At 38.9% G+C, this 25,121-nt stretch overlaps 1 protein-coding gene across 4 annotated transcripts in view; it reads left to right on the plus strand.

Moving 5' to 3' along the window:
- fam184ab (family with sequence similarity 184 member Ab) overlaps nt 1–25,121 on the plus strand; it is a 114,134-nt gene that overhangs the window by 40,166 nt on the left and 48,847 nt on the right. For all 4 annotated transcript variants that reach the window (XR_010911277.1, XM_067482718.1, XM_067482720.1 and 1 more), the window contains exons 2-9: nt 5,680–5,799; nt 6,644–6,802; nt 8,197–8,436; nt 8,590–8,673; nt 9,205–9,456; nt 13,118–13,253; nt 14,756–14,937; nt 19,497–19,682. Coding sequence is in view for 3 of the 4 variants with exons in the window: in XM_067482718.1 (XP_067338819.1) it covers nt 5,680–5,799; nt 6,644–6,802; nt 8,197–8,436; nt 8,590–8,673; nt 9,205–9,456; nt 13,118–13,253; nt 14,756–14,937; nt 19,497–19,682 (1,359 nt within the window). In the remaining variant the exon portion in view is untranslated. The remainder of the gene's footprint in view (nt 1–5,679; nt 5,800–6,643; nt 6,803–8,196; nt 8,437–8,589; nt 8,674–9,204; nt 9,457–13,117; nt 13,254–14,755; nt 14,938–19,496; nt 19,683–25,121) is intronic.

Here is a 25,121-nt window from a genome sequence, read left to right on the forward strand (position 1 = left end):
ACGTTTAGTCAGAAACAGGTAAACTATTTCCATCCAGTTTCCAGTCTTTAAACCAAGCTAACTGGCTGATTAATGTGCGTGTGATTCCCAAATGTCAAACTGTTCCTTTAAGAAAAATATTTCTCTTAAACCTCTGAATTTGTTATATTAGACCTTAGCTATCACTTAACTACAGTGCAGTTACCATTATGTCTTCAGTACATCCTTCATCGCTCTGCAATTTTGCCCTTTATGTGCTCACACCCGCTGCACTCAGAAGACGAAGCTCTCCTGCCACGGGGTGGAAAATGAGCACTGGCGAGTGTTAAGGTAGCGAAATGGTTGCCATTAGACATCGTCATGATCATCAAAGTCTCATCAGCCGCTAGGGAGAATTGAGCGGAGAGTTGTCTTAGGAGTGTGTGTGTGTGTGTGTGTGTGTGTGTGTGTGTGTGTGTGCGTGCGTGCGTAGGTGTGGATTTGTAGGCCTGTCAGACTAAAATAATAGTAGATCGGCCCTTTTGGTTTGTTAGGAGTCATTAGATGTGTTTTATTTCTCTTGTTGGTTCTTCGTAAGGCCAGTGTTATTGTTATAATGTGAACAATGTATGTTTCTTTGCTCTGTAGATTTTGGCAGCTCTCAAATATTTTTCATTTATAATTTAGCTTTTCTGAATTGCTTTTTGACTTCCACTTTCTATGGCAGCGCTCACATTATTTATACTAACAAATAGCTGAACATTTCAGTCTAACCACAGTGTTTGCTTTTCCTTCAAATAACAGTTTGTCTTTCCACACATAACCTTCTCTTTATACGCATATATGCCTCTGTTTACATTTTAGGCTTTATAGTAACTTTGACTTCTCCCATTCCCTATAAATTACTGCAAACCGTAACCAAAAAAAACAAAGGCTCAAACTTAAATTTTTAGCTACTTTTACTACAACTAAATGCCTAAAAACCTGTAAGTTGTAATTTTGACACAGAGACACAGGGCTACAGTATAAAGAGGCAGCATCAAATCAGCATCTTGCACAGTATTAGGCTGATTTTTCCCCCTGAGGGAAAAGAGTGACCAAGTAGGTAATTTTGGCAGTGGGCAAAAGGAAAAAAACAAAAAAAAAAAACATCTAAATTGCTTATGAGCTCTATTGTTGGAGGGACAAAGTCTGAGATTTGACAATGTTGGAGACGTGAAGATGAAACAGCATATTTAGCTTTGATCACAGTGCAGGATCTTGTGTTTTATTACCCAATTAAAAAGTTATGACTTACCTCCCCTGTCAGGCTATCTCACATTGCTATTGTTATAGTAGCCAAAAAAGGGTTAGATAGGACAAGGAGGGGGGTTTAAGATGTGCCAATTGAAATTCAGAGCAAGTTATTTTTAAAATGACCGAATAACTGCCTAACTGTTTATTGTAATCACACTAATCTTTAAAAAAGGAAAAAGAATATTATAGTATTGTCATTGTACCAGCAAAAATGTCTTGCGTAATTTAACAAAACAAGGTTGTTGGGACCTAACTTCTGCAGCTCGGTCTTAAGTTACAACTGAAAAGCAGATTGAGAAACACTCGTATTTTCACATCGGTTACAGTTTTGAACTTGCTTTCTAAAGAAGTCAAAAGTATATTGCAAAATATTGACATTTTTCCTTGCTAACAAGTGCTGGATTCAAGCAACAAAAGGTGGAAAAAGAAAGGAGAAATGTACAAGAGATGGGAAAAGTTTACATCTCTGGGACATTGGTATATTCTTATGAAAGTCATAAAGTTAGTTTGTATGGAGAAAATAACATAAAGCCCCAAAAGTAAACCAGAGGTTAAAAAGTTTAAAAGTGAGCAGAAGCAGAAGTTGAGTGAAGACAGCCACATTTTTTCCAGCTTTTACTGTGTTTGACAGCAGAGTCATATTTCATTGAGCAGCTAGCAGGGGACTCAGCTGCAACACGCCTGCTGAAAGTCTCAGTGAGTTTCTCAGCTGTGACTTTTTCCCAGCTGACGGATAAAATTTGTGGCATTTTGCTGTCACCTTATCGATCTGCCCGGTCTCACTGTCATTTATGCAAACTCCTCCAAGGATATCAAGCCATCGACCCGAGGAGATGAGAAAGGATCGCCGCTCACACTCTCTTCCCTCCCACTAGCGCATGCCAACACGTGACTACCAGCAGACGAATGTTGTTTGCAGCTCATTTTTTAAAATTACCGTAGAGTGCATTTTGTCAGAAAACACTTTTAATGATAAAATCCACATCAAATATTTACAGTAAAGCAAAATAGGTTAGAGTCTGTGGGTGTGATTCCATTGCGTGTGAGCAGTGAATAAATAAGTTAAATTGTTCCTGCATGTGTTTAAAGGTAAGCTCTATGTACATAGAGGTCAGTATATACTCTAGAGAGACAATTATTTCCTGGAAGTATTACTGTTTCTCAGAGCACCAAACCAAAGCAAAAACAAAGCCATTTTTCTTTTGCACACTACTGTAGTATAGTGTTTTAGAGATCTAGAGAAGCCCTCTTCTGTGATGCGTCATGTGGTAGTTAATGAGGAAATGTACACACAGTTACCACACGGTTACAAGTTAAAGATACAGGCGCAAGTAGATGACTGCATGACACATCCATCTGGTGTTGTGGAAATTTATAGGGTTAAATTGTAAGCTCAATGTACCTGCGGTGTAACACCACAGTACCTCCACGAGAGAATCATAATTTTGCCTTAAGACAGGACTTATGTACTGCCTTGGCAAGCTCACAGCCTGTGAGTAAGAACTGCCTGAGAGGATCAGTTAATCCTAAGAAGGTCCCCCAGAAGTGTGTTTATTGCTGGAGTCACAGAGCACCAAAAGTAAGGATAGGTAGTTGGCAATATGCATCGCTAAACGCCTCATTTAGACAAATAGGGTCCAATTCAAATACAGTGACTCAAAATACAGGCAGATATTTTCAATCCCCTTCTGGGATCTTTGATGCTGTGTAAGATTCAGTATCCGCCAATTCCTCATGACAGTGATGGAAATATCTTTGTCTCTTAGGCAACAGTTGCTATTTTCATGGTTTATAAAAAGTATGTGTGCACACAAAAATTATGACAGTGGGCAAACAGGTGTGTGTGTGTGTGTGTGTGTGTGTGTGTGTGTGTGTGTGTGTTAGCAGACCTCACAGCAGAAGTGCTCTGATGTCTCTTGGGACTTGATGGAGATTTTAGCTCCTCTAACTGTTACGTCCGCTCCATTCACTTCCTAAGCTGATGAGAGACTTAGCCGGCTGAATAATTTAAATGTATGGAGGAAAAGAAGTTTTATTTTGGAGCAAACTGAATTTTCCTCAGCCTTACTGCGCTTCTCTGATCTTGGATGTTTCATTCCTCATTTGTGAACATGAAAACTTAGTGAAAGAGACTTGATGTTACAATTCCAACGTAAATAATGTGAATCCCCTTGGGATAAGCTTGTCATTTTAGCCTAAACAAACTTTCCCAGTGATGGAAATGTACATCTGTCAGCTGTCTCCCTATATGATGCATGCAACATGTGCAAATATTAATGATCCCTAAAATATAAATCTTTGGTAATCTTCTGTTTTTTGATAACATTAGCATGTTACCATTGTCACTGTGACCATATTATGATGACAACTAGGACAACTAAAGACAGTCAAGTGAAAGAAACATAATGTATTTAGGACACCTCTTAGGCTTGAAACCAATAACAGTTGTATGCAGTAATAAATGTTTAATATGCAAAGTGCAAAAATAATATTTACATAACAGTTAAACAAAATCCATATTTGAGTACCTCTTTATAGTGACTAGAGCTCTCAGCAAAAACATGCATATAAATTAGATGTTATTGTTGCAAAGAAAGCTTTTGCCCTCCCTGTACTCTCCAGGTTCTCTGTGCACTCCCTATACTAATTAAGTCGACAGTCGTTGGTTGGAACTAAACAGCCATTTCAAAGTTCAATATACTGAATTATTGAGTCAATCTTTCAAAGAAACCTCACATAGCTTTATTCTGCGTGTCATGGGGAGAAGCAGTGGAAAGAAGATGGCGTCATGGTTTTTCATGTGGACATGTAAAAGCCACTTCTGTCCTCTCTCTCTCTCTCTCTCTCTCTCTCTCTCTCTCTCTCTCTCTCTCTCTCTCTCTCTCTCTCTCTCTGTGTGAGCTGGGGCCTGATGTGCTGTCAGATTATGGCTCTCTAGATGGCTTGCATATATTTTTGGGATGGATTTAAAGGTCAATCTCATGTACAACAGTTTGCTTGTGATATTTTTCTACTCAGCAATACGTGATTTCTAATTTATGACTGTGGGGCATCACTGATGCTTCCGAGCTTATACTAGAAACATCAAAGCATGAACTTGAAGGTTTTCTACAGTGTATACTGTATGAAGTCTTATACTAGCTATGTGCAGGTTGTTAATATAACACAAATGTACTCAACTCTGCTTGTGAGGTTTAGTCAATTTTGAGGACCTAAATGTGGCTACACACAAATCGCTTGCTGTATGAAAGGATTAAATGGGGATAAATTTGACAATTAGGCAATAGGATGAAGGAGGAGAGAGCTTGGAATGATCCCTCCCGCTCACTAGATGGAGCAGTGACCAGAGCTACAGAGAAGATAAAGGTGGGTTTACATCTAAGTTGTTTAATGAGGATATGAGGCTTACTAGCTCCAAGATACCACAGAGCAGGGCCTGGTGTGTGCGTCTCTCAGGTAGAAAGGGAGGAGAATGGTGGACTAACCAGGATGACGTCAGAGCAAGATGACCTTCCTTCACATGGCTTGTCAAAAAGGAAGAGTGGCAGGGAGAGAGACAACAGGGCAGCCAACAATAGTGGGTGGAGAAGAGCTGGGATGAGTCGGTGGGAACAAGCTCAGTCTCATGAAATCCAAGTTCAATCACGGTGTCCCAAAAACCAAACACAGTATTAGTCCAAAACATCCAGAGTGATTCAGAGGTTAACAAAGTCCAAATCCAAACATCAAAGAGTTTAACAGAATCCAATCTCAGGAAGCCAGAAGGCAGAGGTTTTAAGAGTCCAGGTATACAGAAATAGTCAGGGTAACAGGGATTTTGGCAGTCAGATCAAAACGCATGGTACCAGGGGTTCAGGTGGTTCAGCCAGAGCAGGCAGGCAGAATAAAGTCGAAATCATCAGGCAACACAGTTAGAAAAGGCTGGAGAGTCGCTGTAGAGGAGCAGACAATCTGGGAAATAGTGCACAAAACATTGAGGCTTATTCAGGGACTGAGGGAGGCCCAGGTGAAGGTGATCAGGACTAACAGAAATGACTAAAGAATGACTAATGATTAAGGAAACGGAATTGGGAAGCGAGGAATGCAAAATAAAGTCTGGAACAGGAAGTGAAACTGCTGCCTTTATGTCTTCATTATATTTAATCTATAACATGATTTAACAAGTCAAATGTAATAAATGAATGATTTAAACTCTAAAAGGGGTTGTTTAGGTGTTTTTACACAACAGTCACAGCAACATCAAAACTGAAATTTGTGGTGAAGCTTTATTTTTTGCAGATATTCATCCATTTTTTAAAATTGCTTTGAAATTATTTTCAGTAAAGAACTTTCATTGTAGAGTTTTTTATTTTACCTTCATGTTTCCTCACTTTAATCTCACACTATTCTGTCACAGCTAATGTGTTCGCTTCCTCTTTCCTGCAGGTTATCTATGCACTGAACACGAAAAATGACGAACACGAGGCCGCCATCGCCACTCTGAAAGAAGCCCATGAAGAGGAAGTGCAGCAGATTCTCTCTGAGACCAGAGAGAAAATACTACAGGTTTATACTGCTTATCTACTATCAAGTTTTACTGCTAAGAAGCTGCTGTCTTAATTGAAAAATTGAAGTATGTTTCCTAAATAAAACCAGTCCTTCCATTTTGATGGAAAAGTTTACTTTCTTCATGCAAGGGACATTCAATAGCACAGATTTCTGGTTTCCCGGACATTTATATGGAAGGGAGCTGACTTTAAGTCATTTGAAGTGAAGAAAAGCAATTTTGTGGGTGTAAATAAATCTTCATTTAAATAAGTAATGCAATCAATCACTGCTTCCTGGCAGGAATAAGTAATTTAATATAATTACTTTGGGGATAATTGACAAGTCCTGAGTTATAAATAACTTTTCTGCTTAAATAGACGTTTTAGTGGTGAGGTAGTGGTTTTGGGTATGAGTGGGCTTTGATTCCCAGTGGACCATTGATTTAAGACAGTGAGAGGAGTTCTTTACAAGTTGACTCACGCTGGTCAGCATCAGTTAAATTCAGGCCAGTCACTCAAGGTAAGAAAGTGTCACTGAACAGAGGCATCTGTTGCAGCTGTACACTAAACTGCATTATTTCTCTGCTACACTATCAAATTTACAATACATGTGCTGTATTTGTACTAATAAATCTTACAACGCAAAATGGCAGCCGGCATTACACTGTTTACAATACATGGTTATGTTTAGTTAATATATTACGCCTCAATCACCCCCTGGTAATCAAATGAATGCACTATGAATGTGGCACATTTATTACATGATTCTGGATGTTCTGTAGATGCAGGTTACACAAGATAAAATATTGCCCATTAATAAAACAGCATAGTATGTCTCACTGAACCCTACACACTCGTTCCAGTACAAGAGCAAGATCAGCGATGAGATGGACCTGAAGAGGCGGATTCAATCACTGGAGGAGTCCATGGAGCTTCATGAGAGGATGAAGAGACAGGCTCTGGCTGAGTTTGAGAGCTACCGTCAAAGAGTGGAGGACATGCAGCTTTGCACTGAGGCTCAGGTAAATGGAGGAATCATGTGATGTCTGTGGTGAGAGGCAGATGTGCCCCGCAGGACGCTGCAGTCACAGCTGTAGGTGATCAGCACCAACATTTGTGTCTCTGTCCTGTGGTGAGGCTGTAGAGTCTGTCTGTCAGCATCACCAATTTATTTCACGTTTGATATTGATTAGTGTTGGTGTTTTAGTAATTAGAGGTCAGAACTATTTTTTGCCCAATGTTTCTGTGTTTTAGTAATAAAGTCACAGTACAGCAATAATTGTAGATACCTAAACACTATCCAGAAACACATGGATGAAACCAGCACAAATTATTTAGTGCTTGAACTGATCAGGGATCAGACAAACAATACCTTCCTATGATCTTATGTGTTCAAACACCCCATTTGCCATTTTTCCTGTCACTTTAGGCTGATGAAAGAGTGGAAACAGGATCAATTTGGTGTAAACTTGTCAGATAGATGGATGACATTATTAGATTTGTATACAGAGCGTAGAGGTTTTGTGGGAGTGTGTTGAGGTACACGGAAAAGGATGGAAAAATGACAAATGGACGATTTTGTGTGTCTCCCAAGAGAACTGCAAGAAAGAACTTCCAGTACTCTTACAGAAGTGCAATAGCTAGTGGCATTTCTGACCTTGATATAATAAAGAAAGAGTGAATAATGGTAGCTGTCAGTCACACCCTTCACCTGCTCGTGTATCAGCATCTCTGAAAGCCAGTAGCTCCCATCGCCCTTTGGCCTCAGCTTTTTTGACTGGAACAGTTTGGTTTCCCATTACTGAATTCCAGAGCTGGTTGAGGACTCCGTATTGCACTTACATTATCACTCAAATGAATCTTTGAAGCTTGTATTCAGATATAAATTGTACCCAGTTAGCCGCTGTGCAATTATCCGACCCGTTAGCAAATTAAATGCAAATTTTAGACTGTGCAGTCAAATTGAATGAATAGCTTTAAGTCATGTAAATCTGGCCTTGAGAGACGTTTATAATATGTATGCAGTTTATATTGTATTACACATAATTATGCATATCTATAGTACAACTGTGAATTTAAAGATCACTAGTTTCACTTCCAAATGATCTGTGTTGAATATTTGTGTCAATAGGTGCCTGATTCCTACTGACATGCTACATAAATGCTAAGGAGCTTTATCTTGCTATATTTGGACCTTGACCTATAGCTGCTGGCTTCTGTTCAGTGTGTTTGCTGTTTTTCAGAGCTTATTTTGAGCAGGTAGGTTGGCAGCTTGAAGGTCAAATTCCCCTGAGCTAGTACATCACCACCTGAGTTGGAGCTTTTTTAAAAAGTGTGCCCGCTGTGTATGAAGCCTAAAGACCTATAAATCAATCCTCCTGTTAGCTCAGTCTTTTATTCACCTTGTCTTTGGCAGCACACGCAGCGTGTGGTGTCCATGTCGAGGGAGGTGGAGGAGATGAGACGGTCTTTTGAAGAGAAGCTGCGTACGTTCAGCCAGGCCCAGGCCCAGTTTGAGCAGGAGAAAAGGGCTGCTCTGGAGGAGCTGAAGGCTCAGCACAGACAGGAAATCCAGGAGCTTCTTCGCAGCCACCAGAGCCAGAACGCAAACTACAGTAAAGACCAGGAGAAACTGGGACAGCTCCATAAAGCGGAGGTAACACAAAACAGCTTCTGAATGCCAAAGAAACACACTAAATACCTACGATGAACGTGGGACAGCAATGATAACCGATTTATGTAGTTTCTGGTTTGTTTCTGGTTTGATTTAAACACATGGTTCCTTACATAGTATACGGATCTGTTACAGGTGGATTCTTTGACAGAGCGGGTGGAGGAGCTCAAACAAGACAAGAAGCGACTGGTGGAGGAGTATGAAGCCAAACTCAGCAAGGTACTGTGCATTACTAAGGCCAGTCTAGAGAACATTGGCTGTTTACACATCTGTTTTCAAACCACCGTTTAACCTGGAACTAGAATTTAAACCCTTCCAAGATCATGTCAAAGGTTAAATAGGCTAAATGTCTTTGAAAATAAATATACAGTCACATTAATTGCCACTCTTAGGTTGACCTCGCTGAAAGTGAAATTTAGGATCTGCTGTTTTATATGCAAAAAAAGCAGAATGGCACAATTTAAGTGCCACATTTAGAAGCTATTAATTTCAGTGAAAACCATCCTCATTGACAGAACACTATCAGCCAAATCGCTTTGGCTTCAGCTTTCACTTGAGGTGATTGTTTGAGCATGAGATTGCATTATGATGAGAAAGCTTTTTAAACTGCCCAGAAATGCAATCCATGAAGGGAAAAAATTAACTGCCACACTTGGGGCTTATTGCTTTATGTTTTATATTACCATTAAGTTATTTGGATGAAGTTTTCCACAGTGATGGATGGGTTCACACCAGTTTGTCTGTCACCAGGCTCAAGCCTTTTATGAACGCGAGCTGGAGGCCATGAAGCGAACCCAGCAGCTGACCGCAGACAACTTGTTGGCATGGAAACGTACAGAGGCTGAGCTACGGCGGGAGTTTCAGAGTCAGGAGGCAGCACTTCAGAAAACCCTTGGGAAACTGAGAGCAGAGCTGGCCAGGGTTTCGGACGAAGCACGGGAAAATCGCGACAAGTCCCACAAGCTTCAGGCTTCGCTCACCACAGCTGAGAGCACCATCAAAGTGAGACCCAAACAGCTGATTCTAGCACATCACCTTCTTTTCAGTCACTGGCTATTATAAAACCATAAAAGACTTGGCAGGACAGAGATGTTGAAGCACCAAAACATCCTCTAATTTAATGGAACAGAGTCTTAACTATGATTGGTCGTATTCTGATGCAGATTTTATGGACAGCCAACAAAATGTTTCATGTCTAATAGATACTTAAATAGAGAGATAAAATACAGTGATCATCCATGATTTATCTTTAACTGCTTATCCTCTTCAGGGTCATGGGGGGCTGGAGCCTATCCCAGCTGTCATTGGGCTAGAGGTGGCTTACACCAGGTCTCCAGTCTGTCTCAGGGCAGACACATAATTAACCTGAAATGCATGTCTTTGGACTGTGGGAGGAACCCAGACTACCTCCTTACAGTGGTTTTATGATGCAAAAGGAGACCAAGCTTACATGAATACTCTCATTTTTGCCCCACAGATAAAACTGCAAAAAGCAGATTCATCTGTCACTTGAGCAAAACCTGAACCTGAGCCAATACTTGGCTTTACACACCAACCAAAACCAACCAGAGACAGATCCACTGAAACTTAACAAATGCATGAGTTTAAGAAATAGAACACACTAAATATGTGCACTGCCAAGGCCATCTCACAAAACCATGCACTTTGGTATAATCTCTCATACAAAAACAAACAATTTAGTTTCAATCTCCTATGTTGTAACTTTTCCAGAGCAAATGTTTAGCCTTTCATAATTTGCACACTGGACCACACTGGACAAGTAGCATACCAGCTATAGCTCATTAGCAACAGACCCAATAACTGTGTCTGCACGAGTGTTCACCTTTTTGACAGCTCAGCTATAGTCTCACCTAAGACCTGTTCTGTAATTTTAGACTCACATCTTGGTTTCATTTTGCAGTGTCCCAGACATATTCACAGACTCTGTATGTAACTTCCATTCTGTTTGCACATAGTCTAACAATTGATTCAAAGCTGTTAAATAGAGCCAGTAAAGGCAGCCTGGTCCTTCTACAAACATTTGATTCTTTCAGCCACTGGTGGCATCGCTTTTCTTTTTAACACTGTTTATTTCATTGTTTTTTGCAGTCTTGCTTCATCGGTGTGAGTAAGGCCTCAGACGTAATATCTACTACTCTATATTAGCTGTCTAATGCTAGTGTTTGTTTTTATTTTGTAGCAGCAAAAATATAAATGCTGTGGTTATTTCTGTGACATCTTTTATTATAGAAATTCTACTCTCTGAGCTGCATTTGCAGTAGATTTATGTGATTATCTCCACCACTGAAAATAACTATAATAACTGACATGTGCTCTGGGGGTGTTGGTTAAGTAGGTCTGTTTTGTTGTTGTGATCACTCGGAAGACAGGAAGGGGTCCCCCCTCTCTCTGTTACTGAGACTATGATCAAGGTCAGCAGTGACTCTGCCTGGAGTTAATAATTTCATGAGCTATCAGAGCAATTAACTGCAACCCAGATAAAGAAATAACAACAAAGCAACATTGCGTGGAGACTGAATCTTAACTTGACAGCTTTTCTGTATTCTCTCCTACGTTACAAATTGCTAGAGAAGCTGTCAAAGGGTAGAAAGGATTTGATCTTGTCTTTTTCAGCCCTTCATTCAGCATGTGGCATAATGCATTGTGTTGTTGCTAAGGTTATGTCACATTTATCTCACAATAACCACCTCTGTCTATGAACATATGTCCTAATCTGTCAACTACTGCTCACAGTTCATTGTTGGGAGATACAATTTTTTAATTTATTCTTAACAAGCTCGTGACAGATTTTTTAGCTATCGCTTTGATCATCGCATTACACATCTCATGTTACTGAGTTCTGTGTTACTCCCTCTGCCTTTACTTAGTAATCATTTTGTTTCTGGAAAAGTAGCATTTTGCTCAAGTAAACTGACAATTTTAGACTCTCTTCCCTGAATTTCTTTTCACCATGGAAAATTTAAATATTGCACCATTTCCAATGAAAATGTTCCCTCATCTCTGGAGACATAATTACTGTACTAGTACACTTCATGGGTAGTATCAACATCAGTGTGAAGCACTTAAAGTGTCAGGATGCTGTAGCTTCTTGCTCCAGTGTTCTCTGTCATCCTTCTTTAGCTTATGATTTTGCAGGCAAATCTGAGCTGAGACAGACGTTAATTAATGGCTGACTCTTCACAAGCTTCCGTAGAAACATGAATGCCAGAAACTACAAATTATCCCCCATGTGAAATATTCCACTGAAGCTGTGTTAAATTGTGGCAGTCACAGTCTTCGGACTTAATAAAGTACTCCGCTCTTAGATAAAGCCTATCTGGACGAGTTGTTGGAAGCTTTAAGCAAGATGAAAGTGAAAATCACCTGAAACACAGGTTTTAAAGGCCTTTTATGTTTAAACCGCAATGCAGGTCCATTAAGAATGACTGACAGACGTAAGGGTGTGTGAAAGCAAAAGTGCGAGTGGGTGTGTGTTTATTTTGGCAAAGGTAACGTACTTTAGTCAATAGGAAATTGTTTTTTAAAATGCTATGACATGACTATTTTTACCTGACTACCTAACACACACACACACACACACACACACACACACAAACACTCCCCTGTGCTTTTATTGATTACCACTGCCTTTAATTTAAACCTATCAACTACGATGCCTGAAACAACACAACGCTCATGGTTAAACTTTAATGATTTTAATGAAGTTTTGCATCTGTATAAAAACTATTAAAACCCTAGCTGTAGTGACACTGAATCAGTCCTCTCTCCTCTTCCTGCTCTGTCACAGCTTCGCTTCACTTGTTAATCTCTGTCTCACTCTGCACAGTCATGTTTCGCAACTTTCAATAAATCCGAATGCTAAAAATTTACTAATCAAGGAGGAATCATTTCTCCTCTCTGATTAGTCAGCAGGTTAAGCCTTGTTCAAAATGCTTTGAAAAATAAATATTTTATTACTTGAGTAATATTATATTATATCACTGGAGGCTTACACCACACCTCTGCACATTAAGACATGGTCAAATTTCTATTAAATATACAGTATGTGATAATTGTTGCAGACTATAACCTTACCAATAAATAGCTTTGTTAAACTATTGTAACTAAACTATTGTAAACATCTTTATTCATCAAAACTGCAAAAACTGCTTTCTCTGACCACCTGGACGGGTTGGAAGCATTGTTGGACATACTATGACATTGTTGATATGATGGCAATGTTGGAGAGTACCTGCTTTGTTACACATCCAGGGTTTACAAAGCATCTTTGACATTCATTTCTGCCCACCTGGCAAATGTAAGTTCAATATTCTCAGTTTTAGCTCAGTTTTTTTCTCCACCTCCTGAGGGAAATATCTGACTCTTGTTCTATTATGTCCACCAGCCATTTTCTAACTGGCAACAATAAAAATAGGAGTATAAGACTATTAAGAATGAACCAAAACAGTAATGTTGCAATCTGAATAGCGAAACAATGAGCTGAAACTGAAAGGTCCATAACATTGTTTTAACGTTTGAGTGAGTTTGTCTTTGTCTCTAGTTTTCATATCTTATTTGTCAAGAAAGCCAGATATGGCTGCCAAGTGCTAACGGAATTTCCTTTTGTTTCCTTCTTTTCTGCCTTGATTTGATTCCTTTCCAGGACTTAACCAAGCAGCTGGATGAGGTGACCCAGAACTCAGAGATTGTGGAGATCCGTCAGAAGGAAGCTGAGTGTGAGCTAGAGGCTGCCAGAGATCGGGTTCAGCAGCAAGCAACCGAAATACTGCTCAAAGCCAGTAAGTCTCCTCTCCTGCTCCCTTCTCCTCTTCTGATGAATGCTTGCACCCACGCTACCCTTAAGACACATCCTGTTCTTGTCATGCAAACATATCCACTAACAGCTTCGCTCATTTTGTCTGAAGCATCATAGCCTGTAACAGTGTGCAGGCGTAGGGCTGTATATTTAAGCTAATGATATTCACAGTCTCATAGACGGAGGCGTGTGTTTTTGTGGCCGTACATTGGGTAAGTTTCATTGCTTTGAATCAGATTTAATATCTCCTGATATCTCTTTTTCATTGTGCTGTGCAACAAATTAAATTTTTTTTTTTAAAACCTTTATTCAAGTTAAGCCCACCATTACACCAACCGTGCCTCCTTTTCACTTATTACCATCTAAAATGTCGGCGAGCAATGGCAGCAACTTAGCTCAACATCATGCTCGGCCCATTAGCTTCTATGAGCTCCTCATGTCCAAGACGAATATTTTATCAGCTTTACTAGAGCTGTTTTCATGTGAGAGAAGCAAATAACATCCAGCTGGTAAATACAGCTGTCACAGTTACATTTACATGCTTTGTTTGGTTGAAGGCATTGCTGGTAACCTATATAAAAGGTTTTAAAGAAGGTAAGTCAGATGAATGTCTTCATGACTAAAGCGTTTATAAGGCCAGAATAAAACACCTATGTTGATCTGCTATTTAAGTTTTTTATAATTTAATGTTATTGTCTTGGTGCATGCATTTTTGCCCAATTAACTTAATATTACTGTAAGGCAAAAAAATTCAACTTGGTAACTGAGAAATATTATGATACAAATCATAACAACAAGATCCAAGTTTTAATAACCTGGAATTATTTATTAAGGCCAGACAGTTTTTGACAGATCCCAGACATGTAAGGACTTCTCCCTCAAAAGGTATGTTTGTTTAGCGATTGATATAGGTCTGGTGTTGTACACACTAACAGTTGCTTTTGCCAAAGGGAGCTTTTTAGGCCGACATAAAGTAAGAATGTCAACATCACCTGACTGCATATGAAAATAGACAAAAAATGGAAACAAGCCTGGGTGAGATTAACATGACTGTAACACTAGGATTAATTTTGGAGTTCTCCCTTCCCAGCGAGAAATAACAGGAACACAATGGTCAACATGCAGGAACAATTAACAAATTTGTCCTAAATTTATCTTGCTTGTCTCTGTGTGACTTGTTGGTTTGACTTGTTTTTAAAACCAGGGTCAGGTCTGGAGGGGTGGCACTGCCTCCAATAAAATCTGTGCCACCCCTGCCAGAGTCAAATACTTAGCGCAAAAATCACAAAATTAAATAATTCAATATTATTATTATTATTATTATTATTATTATTATTATTATTATTATAAACTCAATAAATAACTGAAGGTCTGTCAGCAATCCTTCGGTGAATTTTGCTGCCACTTAATTTTGTACTGTATATGTTAGTTGCATCAGCAATGTGTAGTGTTTATCTCACACTAGGTGCCTTTTTTCTGTCATAGGTCAGATAAGCAGCCTGCAGGCCACCCAGATGACCCAGGAAGCAGCCATCAGGGACCTGGACAACGAGCGAAGCCGGCTGAAGGACAAGGTCCTGAGGATGGAAGAAGAGAGGGAGGCCCTGCAGAGCCAGAGCCAAGCCCTGGAGGAGAGACATAAACAGCAGATCCTGTCCCTGGAGAAGGTGTGTGTGTTGGCGGTGATGTGTTTTATATTCACCTCAGGCCTGAGCAACTGTGGTATGAATAACCAATAACTCATCAAGATGCTGTGACTGAACTTTTCTGTAGACTTTTGCTCCAGACCTGTTTGTCGTCTTTAAAATGCAAGAACTATTTCTATATTCTGTGCTCATATTTTTTCAGTTTAAATCCTTGGTTGATAAAATGTTAACCTTCCAAGAAATTCTGAGCATCTCATCGGGGTGCATTCGAAAATTTCAGGAGTTCAAGAGATAACTAAATATATTGACAAGGGTCATCTGGCTGTTAAAGTAAATATTTGTCTATGCTTGATTGCAGGTATTTTATATTTTTTTTAATCAGAGAAGGTATGTAGTCACCAAACAATTAATTCAAGTGTAAAGTTTGTATTATCTTTTCACTATGACCTGAATGCAGAATAGCTTCACAGAGGTCATTATTCATTGTTGTCAAGCCTTGTTTTTTCCCAAAACGCCTCAGTAATCCCCACAATTTGTCAGTTTAGGGAGAGAAGTACAAAGATTGCAGACATTTGTTTGGGCTCTGAAGCCTGTTCTAAAGTTATCTTGCTCTAAAATGAGAGGTAGCTATCTATTTTATGGGACTAAATAGCCAATGATTCGCTTATGTACTCTTCTAAGGACCTGCTCAAAGCAACTCTTTATAGATCCAAAAGGAGTATTTGACTGGAATTTTGGATTCATTTTATTTTAATTTGGGCTCATCATAGAGAACCCAACTTTCTTAGACACGAGCAAAATGGAACCTGTAATGGTCACTACTGAAATGCAGTCGTCAATGTCAATCACTGCCTTTCCACACGTTGCAAAAAAAAAAAGAAAAAACCAAGCTGCCCCTTTTGAAAACCAAGAAGCTTAAAGGTCAGATGATTTAAGTAACGCTGAAGTCAGCAGACCAACCACAGTCGACAGTAAATGTCAAGTGTTACTGCTTCATGTGTGTTTTTACCATCCCTTTATCTTTGACATTTGTGCAGTGTAATCCTCTGGGAGCTGGAAGAGTTCTCGCACTGTGGGAGGCTGCTGTGAATTTGAATGTCTTCCTGACAATAATAGAAAGGCTCTCACCACTTAAACTTTGCAGCACCAGTAACATCGTTTAGTGTTCAACTGATTTCTGTTGCTGATGGCGAAAGAACTGTTGCTGGGTCTTTCTCTTTTCTCTTAATGACCTTGATGTTCCCTCATTTACTTTCCGATCTTTTGGTCTTTGCCTTTTTCCTTGTCTTCTCTCTGCAAAGGCGAAATTAACCCCCCAGGATGTTGTGTTTCTGTGTCAAACTGTTTTTACCCTCAGGTTTGTTTGGCCAGATGATAACACTGCAGTCTCACTCAGTTCGAGCAATATGATGGAGGTTTCTTGAAACAGTTCCAAATCCGGCCTTTGTTTGGAGCAATTATTGCAAACCAGCATGATTGCTTTTTTTAATTGTTCATGGTGTTTTTTCATCTGGCTGCTAGTGTTTGATTTTCTGCCAGATACTCACTAGTTTAAATTTGACTGTTAAATAGAATATAAAAGAGGTATGTTATCTCTTCAACTGTACTGTCTGCAGATGAGGGAATGCTGTGGTAGTACATGGCTAGCGGCTGTACTGAAGTATCAGTCTCAATGATAAATAGTAAATCGGAGTTTTAACAACTTCATTGCTATTTCATGACCCTCAGGTAAATATTTTTAGAGCCTTTTTGGAGCATTTTATTGTGTTTAGATAAAGGGTAATAAAGTAAGTGAGTACTATACAATATATTATTGTAAAACAGATAAACAGTAAATAAAACAACATCTGTATCAACATTTTAATCTAATTTTATTAGTATATAGATAAGCGTTAGAGCTGGAGGCTTTCTGACAAAGTCTTTTTCTCTGCCTGATGTCATCTTGAGAATATAACTGCTCTCATGTGGCTTTTTTGGCAAACATTTATCTAATTAAAATGGGTAAAATGTAAGATTTGTCTTTCAGTTTCTGAAGAAGAATCGCTGTTTTCTGTGACTATAGGATTGATTTAAACTGTACCAGTGGTCCAATGACAAATTCACACACCTATTTATTGGTATAGGGGACATTTGCTCTTGCTCATTTCTAACAATATATGGAGTTCAGCAACAATTTAAATCAGTGATGGTTCATTCTTTCTCCTCTGCGAGCTCTAAGCCGATGTTTTGCTATATATTTGACCACTTTCCTGTTATTTGTGTAGTTTAAAACCCATGAGGCGTTTTTCTTCAACTTTAACCACCACTCCCTTTGCTTACTGAGACCAGTCGGTAGTAAATCTCTAACCCGCACGCTGAAATCCTCACAGCAATAGACCACTTCTTAGAGCTTGTTGCTATGTGACACCAGGTTATGACTTACTTCTGTTACCTCCATGATATAACATACACAGTTATTTACTGTTAAAGTACACATGTAGCAGCACAGTTTTCACAGCACGTTAGGTAAAAACTATTTAGGTTGATGAGTTTTCATGTAGCATACAGAATAATGCTTTGGGATGATAATGAATCATGTTGTTTTACTTCCACTGTTAGTGTGTCCTGCACCCTTGTGGTATGAGGTGCACAATGCCCATTACTCAAAAATTCAACATGCTTGATCATGGTTCAGACACAAAGGTAATTGGAACCTCTTGGCAGTCCTTCCAAAGCTAAGAGTTAGAATAAGGTGGGCTGATAAAATCATTTGGTGGAATTACAAGTTACCATAGAAAAGATCCCGTCATGGCCAACATGTTTATGCGTGGGAGCGAAGATGCTGATCCTTCTCTAGCTCAGGGTAACACCAGTGGCTTCATGCTGAGGTTTATAATACCACAGTTGCTATCTGACGTAGCATTACATTTGCTTAACCTACAGCATCATTTTTGTCCTTTCTCTAATATAATTTAAAACCTATTTGGCCTCATGGAAAACCACTTGTACAAATAGATTTGTTTTTAGCTGCCACTTACAAATGATTCCAGAAAATGTCTGGCATTCACCAAATTTCTTCTGCTTCTATTTACCCCCTAGGTATGAACAAAATCCAGAACTATCGAATGTGTCACGAACAGACATACTAGCTTTTGTTTTTACAAGATTAGGGTTAAGGTCATTCACAGACCTAAGCAATATACTGGCTTTATCTGAATAAATTAGATAGTGTTTTAAATAGATTAGACTTGATCCACTGCAGTGTAACTTAATTTTCCTTGAGGCCCACTGGGTCAAAATATAAACAGGACAGCACAAGTCTAGGCTCTTGACTGACACTGTTTTCTTATGATAAACATTCAAATAGGGTTATGCATGTTAGTTTCTTTGTTTTATTTACATTACAGCTCTATGATTTATGGTCTGACATGCTCTTAATTACACCGATCAGGCATTACACCGCTGACAGGTGAATTGAATAACTCCGAGGCAGTGGGATATACTAGGCAGTAAGTGAAGATTTTGTTTTCTGCTTCCATTTGTTGGAAAAAGAATACATGGACAAGCATAAACATTTTAGAAACTTTGACAAGGGCTAAATTGTGAAGACTTAGACAGCGAGCAGAGCAACTCCAAAACTGCAGCCCTTCTACGATGTTTTTAGTTTGCAGGGATTTGGACCTGCCGAAAATGGTCAAAGGAAGGAGAACCGATGCATCAACCACAGGATTGTTCCAGTAGAAAAAGGAGAAGTAGTAGTACTAGAAAATGTATGGAAATCGATTCCGTTAGAAAGGTGTCAGAACACACAGTGCATCGTTGCCAGAGACCAGTATGTCCGCGCTGACCCATGTCCATTCCCAATAAGCACATGAGCATCACAACAACAAGCCTGAGCTGTTGACTTGGCCCCCAGAATTTCCAGATCCTGCAGGATGTGCTGGAAAAATAAGTCTGATCCATGGAGCCCCCACTTCACAATTAACAGGACTTAAAGGATCTGCTACTGAGGGCTTGGTGCCAGATACCACAGCATATCTACAGAGGTCTAGTGGAGTCCATGCCTCAAGTGGGTCATAGTGTTTGTGTCAGTAAAAGGGAGAGCTCTCAATATTAGACAGTCATAGCAACTGTAACTAAGAGCACCAGGGCTTAGCAAAAGGTCATTTAACTACATTTGTCTCTTATGATGCTAATAACACATCTGACAAACACTAACACCATTAGATTTGTGATCATTTGGTAGCTTGATGCTTCAAAATGATTATAGGATTTGCAGCTGCTTAATCAGTAACCCCATTATCTGTTCTCCCAGATGAAATTGTCTGTTTTCACTTATTGCATTTTTGTATTTTAGAAATAAACAAAAAATTAACGTGAAGTGGTGACAAAGAGGGAAAAGACCGAATTTCAGATAAAGCACAACAGAAAGTAGGGTAAATTCTTTGGCTATGTCTCAGTCATCATTTGGAACATCGATGAATAATACTGCATATGGTGTAAATGTCAGCCCAGTGCACGTGTCTGTATATCTTAACACTCGCCTTTCAGCATATTTTTAATGCGTGTTTGCCTGCATGTTTATTCTCTGTGTTTGTCAGACCCTGCGCGAGGAGAAGGTGTCCCACGAGAAGGACATGAACAGTATGCGCTCACAATACGAAGAGGAGGCGAGACAGATGAAGGAGAGCCAGGCTCGAGCTCTGGAGGACGTCACCAAGAAGCATAGAGTGACCCTGGAAAATGCTCTTAACAACACAGAGAAGGACAAGAACCGTCTTTTGGCTGTGAGCACGCACACATACACACACACACACACACACACAGGTCCATCTCCATGTAGGCCCATCCTGACCACAGCTGCTAATCATTCTGAATCCTAGCTTTGAATCCAATCATACAAATATGTTGTCCCTGCCTTGGTGAAAACAAAAGCATCTATGAAGAGATGACAGAGGGTGCGTTACATGGTGAGTTCAGCGGGCATAATGAATGAAAATCCACGAGACTCATTTTCAGATTGCTGCGTCTTGTGTAATCAGCGCTTATTGCTCAAAGCTGGAGGAAAATGAACAGCTGGATGTTTTAATTGAACCTGCATCATCAAGCTCAGGTCTCATTTCTGGCTCTAAAGATGAGGTCTTTGGGACGTTTGTTTTCTGCAGCTTGGTGGAAGCATTACACTCTTTACAGACAATAGAGGGGAAAATACAATTAGTATGAATACCCCCCCCCCCTTAATATTCTGATCCATTACAGTTCATTTAGAGGTATTCACTTTACAGAGCTTCCTTAGGGGTTAGATATCCAAATAGGTGATAAGCTTGCAAAGCATGATGCCTCGACAAGCATCTGCACATTTTGACCATAGGCCATGTACATCCATGACTCCAGTGTATGACCCCCCCAAGACAATGCCAATGATCCAGTGCAGCTCATTTTTTTTAAAACTCCTTTTTTTATTTTTAGCAAACAGCCTCATGTATATGTAGGTAGGTAGTTTTTGGACTCTACCTGGCGTAGTCATAGTTCACTAATGTCCTCTTCCATTCTTTATCAGTTAACTTGTTTTATGGACAGGACAGCAGGGCAACAATGGATCAAGTTGACTTTTGTGTGAATATAAATGGTTATCTGAGTCATTGCATGAGCCTTGTTACACTTTAGATTGGCCATCTTATAGAGGGTGTTCCCTGCCTCTTGCCCGTTGACAGCAGGTATTAGCTCCATTGCCCCCCTACAACCCTTGTCAGAGAAATCAAGGTTCTAGTTTTACATAAAAGCTAATACCTGAGAAAAGGGGTCTTCAGATTGAGATTCAGTTCCATCCATCACCTGACCTTCACATCTTGACTTTCCATTATAAGGGCATACTATTCCTGGCATTGAAACCTTGGTACAATGATGTGCAGAATTATCCAACACAAACTTGGAACAAGTGATGCATTGATAAATGCTTTCACAATTTGAAAAATTTTCACTATATTTGTTGCCAAGAATCCTCTGTTCCTCTGCTGTGAATCTGCAGATTGTTGGAATGAATGGTGATATTAGCTCATTTAAAATGTAACAGTGTGACATTCAGAGATGACTCAGTCAAAATACAAGCTGTCTTGGTCTCTCCACGTTCTGGATTTTCCACCTGCCAAAGGATTTGGACCTGTCACAGTACTTCAGTCTGTTGATGTCATATTTGTTAATAAACAAGTGGTTATTATAAATTACAGACTTCTTATAGTGTCTGCATATGCTTTAGTTTGATCAGCACTGTGTTACTCATCAGTTTTATTGTGTGTGTGTGTGTGTGTGTAGATTGACCCTTACAGTTGCATTAGCGTTCACAAAATACATGTTATAAATGAAAATTCCTCCTGTATATAAATGTCCTAGAATCACCACAGTCCTTTGCAGTTTGCTGTAGGAAACTGCTGTAAAGTTTCTGGGTGAGAAGAAATTTGGGCTCATTTTCTTCCCCAAAGACACTGTGTGAGGTGGTTAAGGGATTTCAACAAGTAACCGAGCCTACCTCTCTAACCTCTCTAACCTCTCTAACCTCGAAGCTAACTAACATTGTTCACTGAATGCACCATGTGCTGCAAGGGTTGGAAAAGTTCACTTGGAATTTGTAGTGTCTCACAAAGGTCAAACTAATTTTCTAAAACCTTTCTTTCTTTATATATATATACAATATTATGGATGGAGAGACTGAATGCTGAGTTTGAAACTCAATTAATTTGGGACTGAAATGCAGGTGATGGCCTTATTATTGTTCGCTCTCAGTCTGTAAAAAGACCTTCCTACCAACCTTTTCAGTTTGGAGCCTTGAATATAAAATGTTAGCATGAGAAATAAATTGAGAACAGTTTTGTGTCTGTCTTATTAGGGATAAATTACACTTTTAGACTTTGGACAGTATGTTTAAGTTTTCCTGTTAACGTAAGAATGACTGGATTCAACAAAAGATCTAAGGTATTACAGTACAGACATAATCCCTTCCAAAGGTTTTGAGTGAGGTCCTTTTAACCAATCAGAGAAGGTCACACTTGCATGTTGCATATTGCATATTGTAACATATTGTAGCTTTATAGAGACCCCAGGGTTATAGATGATGTTTTTGAAGATGTTATATGGAACCAAGATGATCTCATGTTATTATCGAGTGTATTTGCTTAACTATCCTGCATTTCCTGCTTATAGCTTGAGTGCGTGTATTAAAAATGTGACAGGACTTTGAAATGATCCTGTGCTTATACATGTTTATTTTAAGAGCAATAATATCTAAACTTGACAGTAAATTATTAGCAGAATAGGTGACAAATCAAAATGCTAAGGCCTTGTACAAGATGGGGACAATCTTGAATGATCATATTTCTGGAGAGGATTATGATCACTCATGCCCACATCTTCCATCACTGCTAACAGAACAAAAACCAGAGGCAATTTTCAAGCCTGTGAAACAAGCAGCCCCTCTAATACACTGAATAAATGTTTGGGATTTATGATCTCTCTGCAAAGGGTGATATAATGAGAACACATGGACTCTGTTTAAGGTTTGAAATGAATATATTTTACGTAGTCATGACAGGTTACAGATGTTTAGATAACTTAAAAAGTAAATCAGCAATTTATTTATATTCTCTATCGACTAAAATAAATCAAAAGGAACTATACCGGTGACTAAGAGGCTGGCATACACAAAGACCGAAATGCAGCCTACTCACATGGGAGCACATTTACATTTGTCACGTATAAATGTCACCTAGAACACCTCTGAGCTCATATAACCTCAGGTAGTTGAAATCAGAGTAACCTGGTGGAACTTCTGTCACATAATGTGATACAATGGTAGAAAAGATCTAAGAAGTCATATGAAAAGGAATTCTCAATGAAAACAAAGTTCGCAGATGTGGCAGCTGATGGGAGCCACATGTGGAGAGTATGAGAAGCTCGTCTGATGACTCACACAAGTGATAACAGTGTGTTGACGCTCAAATGTGATATTTTTGGCTAATGCTAAAACTGCTACTCCTCCTGCACACAGCTTTAGTGTGCTATTGTGGAGACGACAATAAAACACTAATTAGATTAACACACTACCTACACATGTGAGGAGGTGAAAGAATGTGTTCATTTTCAGAATGATAGTATGATGATAGCTTTCCTCTGCTTGTGCTAAAAGAAACTCTGCAAATTGGGTTTGTGTGGATTTATCAATTTAAATTATTTTAGAATAAAGGCAACGGTGAGTCTTTGACTAATTACATTAACCAAAGTCTTTCAAACTAATCAAAAAAATCAAGTGTGAGAAAAAGTTTTTGCATTTAAAAGAGCTCAAGACCTTTCGATCTAAATGTATAGTCCTGCTTGTTCGCACATGACATTTACTGCACATGAAACTGCAAGTGGAGTCAGTAAAGTTATCAAAATTAGGACAAAATGATGTGATGGAGGAAGAGATGGATGTGAGTATTTGCTGATGGATGTGACTCTGGCAGCTAAAATGTGTGTATGCATATGTGTGTGTGTGAGTGTTCCTAAAACGTCCTTTATTAATATTTTAATGCTACTTACTTTGCTCAGAGCATGACCACACTATCAGAACTTATGCTTATACATACAGTCTAGAACCACTTCTTTGATGATGCTTTTACACTGCTTTTTACTGCATATTCTATAGTATATACAGTATTTTACTATTAGCTTTTTTAGCTAAACGTGAGTCTCTATTTAGGAAGAGAAGTTTTCCTCCTTCCTCAAATGAGTTGAGATCACGAGAATCAGCTGTGAACAAATGTGAATCTTTTTATGAAAGTCCTCACAGGAAATTTATAATTGCAATACTAGAAATAGCTAGAAATGTAACAAAGTTTTGGTTATTTTTCCCTAAATACTAGTGTACAAACTCCTGTATCCTGTCATGTATTTTTAATATTTAATGCAACATTGCTGCAATTACAAAACTACCATTCTACAACAAAATATGATGTTTAGCTATGACATGATTAGCAATTTGTTGACTCAAATTGTGTTCAAGACATTGTTGCATTTTTGAGGTTGTAATTGTGCTAGATTGCACAATGTGTGAAGAGGTAATAATATTTAGTAAAACAGTAAACAAATGTAGCAAATGTAACAAATGTATAACAAATGTAGCATAACTAAGTTGAAACTACTTAGGTTTTAGTTACTATTAAAGCAGAACATTTTGAATAAGGTGATGTTTATTGCATAAATAATATTTTGTCCTATTGCATGGTACTAGAGGTTCTAGTTTTTTGCAACTGTCAGTGTTAGTACCATTTTCCTGCCAGAAACTAAAGAACTCATGTGTAAATGTACAGTGGATATAAGAGCAAAGTTATTTCAGCTACAAATAAAATAGGATAATGACTTCCACAGAGGTAGATATGATACAAAACACTGTACGCACAGAGGTCACCTAGTTAGTGATGCATGTCCGCTAAATGTTGTCAATGGTATTTAGCAAAATGCAGGCTGTGCATCTTTTTGAAGGTTTTGATGCATTAATTGTCTAAATTGATTTTTGCCTTCCTCCTTCCTGCCTTTGTTTGGTACATTGCAGCATTTTTTCCAACAGTAAATAGCTGCCAGTTGCATTTTATGTCTCAAACTCCGGTGCTTGAGGATGCAGATGCATAAATTAAGAAAAAAAATGATTTATATTTATTACTTAATAGTTCTATTGTACTATTGGCCAAATCCACAGGGTACTTTTAAATTATATTAATCAGACAAAGATGTCAGAAAAGATTCAGACTCCTGCAGTTTTGATGAATGCTGGGAAGGTAAATACTTTTTGTGGCACCTACATTTATGAGATTAAAATTAGAAACAAATGCTCTTTTAGTATATCAAGTATGAATACCAGATAATAGATACAAATGGGATTGTGGGACAGTGATCTCATCGGTTTCAGCAGAACAGCCTGTACCAATGTGACTGCACCCAGCTCTCATTGTCCCTGATAGTCAAATAATGCTCTGAGGACATTGCATCTGATACGAGACACAGGACTTGACCCGAAGGACTACAATCTGGCTCTTGGTTGAAAATGATTTTATGGGTCTGGGTTCTAGTTCTTCCAGACCACAGCCTATCACTTTTGACTGCAGCCAAAGTGTAGAGTCCCACCAGTCTGAAATAGCCCTGTGATGATGCCTCATCTCTAGAGTCCTTTATTCCAGTCACACACAGCCACGTGAAAG

Source organism: Channa argus, chromosome 17 (assembly GCF_033026475.1).
Source record: "Channa argus isolate prfri chromosome 17, Channa argus male v1.0, whole genome shotgun sequence".
NCBI lineage: Eukaryota > Metazoa > Chordata > Actinopteri > Anabantiformes > Channidae > Channa > Channa argus.